This window comes from Belonocnema kinseyi, chromosome 6, assembly GCF_010883055.1.
Source record: "Belonocnema kinseyi isolate 2016_QV_RU_SX_M_011 chromosome 6, B_treatae_v1, whole genome shotgun sequence".
Lineage (NCBI taxonomy): Eukaryota > Metazoa > Arthropoda > Insecta > Hymenoptera > Cynipidae > Belonocnema > Belonocnema kinseyi.
The window spans coordinates 99,430,497-99,438,727 of NC_046662.1; the positions used below are offsets into that span (position 1 = coordinate 99,430,497).

General features: G+C 31.5%; 1 protein-coding gene across 1 annotated transcript; it reads right to left on the minus strand.

Annotated features, from left to right (window-relative positions):
* Positions 1–397: 397 nt before the first annotated feature.
* LOC117174866 (cuticle protein 65-like) lies at positions 398–2,994 on the minus strand. The gene is made up of 3 exons (XM_033364270.1): positions 2,888–2,994; positions 890–1,034; positions 398–725 (listed from the first exon to the last, which is right to left on the minus strand). Exons 1-3 carry the CDS (start codon positions 2,918–2,920, stop codon positions 517–519), a joined length of 387 nt encoding a protein of 128 aa, XP_033220161.1. The 5' UTR covers positions 2,921–2,994; the 3' UTR covers positions 398–516.
* Between the last annotated feature and the right edge of the window lie 5,237 nt (positions 2,995–8,231).

Genomic DNA, 8,231 nt, shown 5'->3' on the forward strand with positions numbered 1-8,231 from the left:
TTGATTTTGAAATTGGTACATTAAAAAGCCAATTTCATATACTAGGAAAAATTTGTCGTAAATGATATTATCGTTTAGGTTGAACTTTGTTATTACTTGTTTTCAAAACCTGTTTTGAAGGGAATGCGTATCTCGATTTACATATTTTGATGACAAGTATGTGATATAATCATTAACTTAAGACGTTAATAGAAGATCGATTGTGCTTGCATTTGAATAATTATTTAAATCTTTTAGGGGAAAATGTTGAAAAGTAGAGAAATAAAATCCACACCACTAGAAAAATGAATTGGGCAACGGTATACTTAAATATAAGGAAATGGTAAAGACAAAATCATTTATATATCAAATATTTCATAGAAAAATGATTTAATTACAATCTTTTGAAATAAAAAATATCGTAAAAAATGTACACAAATGATTGTAAACCAGAAACACAAATATTGAATTTTCGATTATTTAACATCATACGTAGTACAAAAAAGCAGCTTCAAGGATCTTTGACGACTAACAAATTTACCAGCCATTTACATATTTCAATCCATGTCCAAGTCCTTGATAGCCAAGTCGTGGTATTGAATATACTGGTGCCACTGGTGCCACGGGTGCTGCATAACCGCGATTGATGGAAATTGGTGCACTGTAACTGTGAGAGTATGAAGGAGCAACTCCATGATCTAGTGCTGGGTACGCAGGAGCATTTAAGTATCCATGTTGTCCGTAAGCTGGAGAAAAAAATGTTTGTTTATTATATTAACATTATTAAGTTATTGCCAGTAAAAGTAAACAAAAGATTAAATAAAATAAAAACAAATACCTGATCTTAAACAACACTTACTTTTAGAACGATGATTATGAAATTTAAAAAATCAAATGTAAAATAAAGTACCTCCATAGCCGTTCAATCCATAGTAACCATCGTACCCTCCGTATCCTAATCCAAAAACTCCTCTCTTCTCAACTTTCTTTTCTGCCAAGGCTTCTTCAGCGTAAATCGGCGATGCTGCCAAAGCAAGTATGGTAAGAAGAAGCAACTGAAATATATCATGAGATTTTTTTCAATAATTTTAATTTTTCTTTGAATAAAAGTGGCATTGAACGACAAATTATTTAGCGTCTATTGTTAGAAAGTTTAATTTTTTGATTTATATGAATAGTTCCAAGTATTTTTTATGGAGTTTCAGTTCATTATAGGGACAGATGGGGCAAGTCGGGGAAGGTGGGGTCAAATTGAGTATTCTCTATACTGCCGTACAAACTAAAAAGATACATAAGTGACATTGCCGCTTGGGTCGACTTTTTTATTGCCATGTTTAAGAAAATAACCCTAAGCGGCAATGCCACTTATGTATCTTCTTAGTTTGTACGGCAGTATATGTTTGACTTTTACTTCTTTTAGCTTCTCTTAATCATATTATGTAAAGTAAGATAGATGTTTGATGCATTGTTGTGTAAATTAATATTCAGTATGCTATAGTTTGTTGTTGGAAAACCCTGAAGATATTTAAAAATTGTTTTCTTTTGAGGTTCTGTAACGTTAATTCTATAAAAAGGACCATTTTAATAAAATAATTAGACTACGTTAAAATCAGTAAATATTTGGAGTGCATATTTTCGCACTGTCACCATGTTTTTGTATGTGTAAATTTGGAACTCGATTTTGTGCGAGGCTCCTAGATGGACCAGATGGGGTCCTTACTTTCTTTAAAATAAAATTTAATAAATTTTGACATTCAAAGACAGAGAAAATTTGAAGCAAAATATATTCTCCTGTTAAATTCACCTGTTATGGTTTTTTTATCGGTGATTAAAAATACGGAAATTAGGAAATTGAATTTTCAGACCAATATGTTTGAAGTTGTTCTTGTATTGTCCAATTTTCTTCGGAGCAGGCTCAAATTAAAAATTTTGACATGTATAATTGCAATAAAAAATCAAATTTTTTGCGTTATATTTTTCTTTCCTTGAAATCACATTGAAAAAAAAGTTGGTCTAATTATTTCTAAGCCTTTTTTCAGTCCGGATATTAAGCGTACCCGCGAGGCAAACTTACGCAATAGTCTTTTGTTTAAAAACTCAACTTGGACCCTTCTTGGCTAATAAATTCTAGCGATTTAATTTTGTTTCTTTTTTTATATATATTGTTTAGTATAAAGCAAATAAAAAATTATACATAATTTTTTTCTCTGTGTAGGGTAGGGTGGGGCAAGATGAGCATAGCTGTCATTTTCACGTCAATATTTAAAATCTGCTAATTCATTGCATGAAAGTAAAGCGTTATATATATTCTACAAACATTTTTTATTAAAATTTTGTCAAGATAAGAGTAGCCAGGCTTTGGGGCGAGAAGGGTCACTTAATTAAATCACTTATTATATATTATTTGTAATTAAGAGTAATGCCAGAATACATGTCTTCAAATTTTTACTTTCGTTTTTTCCAGATTTATTCAACATTAAGCGAAAAAATTTCAAAAAAGAAGTTTGATCATGTTTTTCCTAATTTTAATGCAAAAAACATTTACAAAATGAATGATAATTTACGAGAAAATTTAGTGACTCATCTTACCCCCTACGCTCATCTCGCTCCACCTTACCCTATAATTATTTTGCCTATGTAAGAAATAATAAAAATTAGGAAATTTGATTTTTCAAACACTGCGCTGCAAGGTTTTCGATGAGCTGGATTTTCTTCGGAGATGCTCAAATTCAAGCTCTGTTCATGCAGAATAGCCATAAAAATTAAAATGCCTCTTTACGGTATTGTTTTTCTATTATCACTCAAGTTAAAATAAGAAAACCGGAGTATTCCAGCTACCTACGACCTACGGAACCCTTTCTCTATGGCGTCTGTCACACTCTTCTGGGACTAATTTTTAAGTACTCACAATGGTCTGCATGGTGACAGTAGTGATGAACATGTAGCTGCAGGAGCACTGATACAGAAAGTAACAGACACACCCCCTTTTATACCGGTGAAGTCTTTACCTACGATGTTGCATCGTTGCATTAAAGCACTTTATGAATCTGTATCTGTATCACATACTCACACATGTATATTTGAACGTGAAATGACACACAGGAAATCAAACGTGAACAACTGTCGTATAAGATGCACATGTGGTGCAAGTACTGTGCACGCCTTTCTAATACTTTTTTTGGCTCAGATACTCTGTTTCACGAAATTCATTTATTACAAAATTATTTGATCATAGTTTGAAATTTATTGGCATTAAAAAAAATTCTGTTGCACTTTTAATGGTGTAATACTGGTAATTCCGTCTGCTAATTAGTAATAAGTTCCTTAAGTTTCATAACAAAATATTTTGTCAGATAATTAAAATAAGTAACTAATTTATGAGCCTTCAATTTTTGAAACATCCCTGGCGAACAAACTTTTTATGAAAAACTACAACGTTCTAGGAAAAGAAATCATTAGCTTTTCATTTATCCTTGATAAAGTTGTGCACACAGAAAGAAGATTTATAACCACAAAGATTTATAAATAATTACAATTTTTATGATTAGGTAAAGAAATCTACCATCCCAAAATTCAAACTTAACTGTTCATAGTTTTCTTTCTAGAAAGTTACAAATTTCCACATTAAAACGCTTATTATGAAGAACTATTTGTCTCATCATTAAGAATAAATGAATACTAACAATATTTTAAGTACTTTATGTATTTAACTAATTGTTTTAAACACACCATCTGTATAAATAATATACTTTACCTCTAACACGATAAATTTTGAAAAAATTATCAATAATATTACAATTTCTTAAATCCTATTTCTAATTCTATTCTGCACGGAGGAAATTTATTCGTTAAAATGTACCCAATTAGTTCGGTAAACGGAGAACATTACTGCATTTAGATAAAGTTTACAATTATTTAGGGATTTCTTCAGGCGTGGATTTAACATGGGGGCAACATGGGCAGTGCCCATCATTTTCTTATCACGAATCAATCACGAATGGATATAAATGTGCGGATGTAAATGTTCTCATCTGAAATCAAAAGTTGTACAGTTAACACTTTTGTGCATTTTTAAATAATTATTTGTTTAAATTATAAGAATTGTTTTCAATTAGTTAGTAAAAGTTAGTAAAAAAGTCATTAGTTCGAAAAAGGCGACACTTTTGTTATGTGTCCCTATACGGCAGATGCTTAAATTCAGCCTTGGATTTAATACAAAACAGAACTATAAATATTACAAAAAAGTTATGTAAAATCTCAAGTCCAAAAGTGAACATTCTGATATGTAATAATTGATATAAGTATTGTATTATTTCCATACCAGTATTTCATAAAATAACGCAAAGCAATGTAAATTTTGATTAAATGAATGATATACAGTTTATTTTTGTGTGATTTCAACATTGCCAGAGCTGAAGTTTAAAGCCAAGTCCGCCGTACAACCTTTAACATTTTAAAGTTTCGATTAATATTGTAGGATTTCAGCAAATATTCAAATATATAGATTAGTTTGTGTTTGTGATTGTTTTCCAAGAAATTCTAACCTAATTTAATTCAATAGATTTTATATCAATTTAATTTATAAGTTTTCTAACTTTCTATTTTGCACAAATTAAAAATACTGAAAATTAATTAATTTATGGGTTTGAAGTTGAAAAATTTGTAATCAAAAGATTATCCAGTGTTTTTATTTACTTCCTCTAAATTTATAAGGACGTTTATCAATAAAATCTTAAAATAAGAAATTTCGATGAAAAGGGGACCAGATATTTTTTGCTTGGCCCTGACGTACTAGTACTTTAACTTTTTTACCGAGACTTTGTTCTTGATATTCTAAGTGTTAAGTTAGCCGTGAAGTTTAGTCGTTAGCGATCGAACGCTTTAAACTTAGATTATTTGGTTCGAAACTAGTAACAGCATTTTCGATTTTTGAAAGCGTTAATATCGTTAAAAGCGTACGACTATATTATCTGTAATGTATGGTAATTTAATGTAATTGTTCAAATTAAATTGTGCAAGGATGTGTGTAGTAATGGATGACCTTCCACAGATTGTGATTGTAGCAAGAAATTTTTTTTTTTGCTGGGGCATGACATTTTACATGAATGGGATGTAGAATTCACATATTTAGAACGGTAGACTTTATTTTCTTTAATTTAAACTGTAAATAACAGTTCGACTCATTTTACCTAACTGGTAGTTAACCGACATCTTATTTTACCCAACTGTCAGGTAATCTTTATTATCTGGTTGTATTATTTCTCACTGAATTGCGAATTCGATTATAATGAATTTATATTTTTATATTAAATATTACCCTATTTCAGTTTACATGACTGAAAGTGAAATTTTAATAAAATGCCTTAATGTCCTCCGCTTACCGAACTAAATTATGTAAATCACACAAATATTCTCCGTGTATTCTCATCACTAGTTGGCTATTTGTAGATGAGATGTTAAAAAGGCGCTGTATAAAAATATTCTTTCAGTTTTTATACTAATCGCCCTGTAATAACCTAAGTCCCGAGCTTTTTTCCCCTAAAATAAAGTTGTTGAAAAATTTTAGAAATATATTGCTATTCTGAGTCGCCTTTCGCGATTTGAACGACATAAGTTTGAATTTTGAAGTGCTTGGTTTATTTTTATTTTTTTTTGTAGAAAATATTACAATTCCTTATCGCAGATTTAACTTAACTATTATAAATCTTGAATGATGTCTCATGCTTAAAATAGTTACTGCCCAATATTTCGAAGGCATCTTTAGTTACAATTGGATTTTTTTAAATAGTTTTCACGGGGCTTTACCGGTATATATCATCAGTCGCGAATGCATTTTTAATAATAGCAAGTGATCTGATGAGAGCAGTACGCCTCGACAACAATATGTCCGTCCATCCGTCAATCCGTCAATCCGCTAATACGTCAATAAATAAAAAAAGTCCTCGCTTTACCCCATAATTGACGGACCGGGTTGTAGCTATTATTATTATACCATTAAGCTATTTCACTTTCAGGTAAGCGTGACTAACTCTTATCCTTTTCTTCATATGTTTAATTCTCGCAACCGTACAGCACAGTCGGTGTACATATAGAATTATGTATTACACTTTTGGCTTTATTTGATATATTACATTCTCATCAAGAGAAGGTATTAGATTTGTGTAAAATTTGACCCCTCCCCCAGTTTTTGTCAAATGTCCACGGTTTGAGACCCCCTACATCCGAAAAACAGGTTTTTATCCATATGTCTGCCCGTCCGTGGATGGTTTTTTTGTTAGCACGATCACTTTCAAAAGAATTGACTGATTAGATTTTCCTTTGGTAAATTCTTTTACTACCTTCAAATAAAAGTCGAGTTCGTTAGACAGCCATTTTGGATAAATATTAAAAAAGTGAGCACATTTTGCATATTTTTGAGACCACTTTTTTCTGAATTTAAAAATTCAATCTACGGATATTTATAGTATTAAAAAGAACAAACAACTTATTTTTATGACTTTTTTTGATTAAAAGAAAATTATCAGAGTTATAGCGTTTTCAAAATTTTCTTAATCAACCAAAAATCAAAATTTTAAGCCAAAAAACGTACGATATGGAAAAAGTCAGAAAAAGAAAAACATTTCTTTTTGAAAGCCATACAAGATTATTATAACAAATTTTTGGATTTTCTTCAAAAATCGAAAATTCAAATTTTGATTGCACAAAAAATAATAAAAAATCTCATTTTGTGGACAAACTATGTAGGATACGAAAAAATCTGAATAAAAAAAAATTGTTCTCCCAAAAAAGATCTACAATTTCGTTAAGAATCACTTTTTGATAGGACGCCTATTTTTTGTTTTATACGTGAAAAATAACAGTGAAAAAAAATAAAATAAAAAATAAATGTGTGGAAAAACGACGAAAGTTACGAGGAAAAAATTCAACAAAACCTGTTTACAAATGTCTGTCGGAAATTGAGCGCGCAGCGTGAGTGTAACGATGAGAATGTGTACCTCAAAGCCTCAAAGCCTTCAGAGCTTTGAGAAACTTAATCTTTGACTATACTTAATTAAGTAGACAATTCAGAATATGAAAACGCATATAAATACTGCCATCTAAAAGATATCCTTTTGATAAAGTTTTTTTCAAGTATTCCTAATGCAAAGAACAAGTATCCGAGCGCGAAGCACGACGTGTAATTATGTCCAAGTGCGAAGCGCGAGATTCAACCTCGCGCGCCCTAGGCGCGCTCTAACTTGCGAACCACGCGCCCAGCCATTACAGTTTCGAGATTGACATCTTTTTCGTCGGAAGAGGGTGATTCTTAGATACTTGTCCATGAATATAATAAATAGCCATGAGGACACAACAGATCCTTGACCAGCACCTTGCATATTATCGAACCAGTCACTCAGTTTTCCATTAATCCTTACACTCGCTTTGCTTTCAGCATATATTGCTCCGTACTCTTTCAGGACTTCTCAAACTTTACTTTTATCTACCTTCTCTATGCTTCTTTTTGACACATGATCTTCCTGGGATAAATCCACTTCGGACTTCTCATACATTTTTTCCGTTATTTTAATTACCCTACGAATACGTATTTTTTAATATAATTTAATTACGGTACTTTATAAGCTGATACCTCTGAAGTTATTGCAGTTGCTTTCATCTTCCTTTCCTTTATACCTTGGTACGATAATCGCTTTTTTTATAGTTACCTGGAACTTCTTTCATCTTGATACATAAATTTATGAATTCGCGGAACCTGTAAGGTACGAGGGTAGTTCAATAAGTCCTTAGAATGACCAACAGATGGCGCGCGAATCGCTCCAAATCATCTTTTTTCAGTCAGCACCACTCCCGACTAGATATATGGTGCAGTAACAGTCCACATCTTCTGAGTTTACGTGTTTTTATAATCAATTGAAAGAAAAAAAATTGTTCGTTAAGAAAAATGGAAAAAAAACGAGTTCAGAGCGGTAATCAAACATTTTCATTTAAAGGGTTTAAATCCATATGAGATAAAAAATGAATTGGACTCAGTTCATGGCACATCTGCCCCTGCCTTAGCAACGGTTTATAACTGGTCAAATGAATTTAAGCGTGGTCGTACATCAATAAGTGACGAACCACGTTCAGGAAGGCCCGTAGAAGCAAGTACTCCTTAAATCATCAATAAAATCCACGATATGGTGTTGAAGGATAGAAGATTAAAAGTGCGTGAGTTAGCTGAGGCCACAAGGATATCTATAGGTGCAGTTGTTTCA

Bases quoted from the DNA above. Each gene is read 5' to 3' on its own strand.
- LOC117174866 (XM_033364270.1), bottom strand. From the start codon at position 2,920: ATGTTCATCACTACTGTCACCATGCAGACCATT. The intron at 1,035-2,887 runs GTGAGTACTTAA...GATATATTTCAG, and splicing joins CTGTCACCATGCAGACCATT to TTGCTTCTTCTTACCATACT. The intron at 726-889 runs GTACTTTATTTT...TTTTTTCTCCAG, and splicing joins TGGATTGAACGGCTATGGAG to CTTACGGACAACATGGATAC.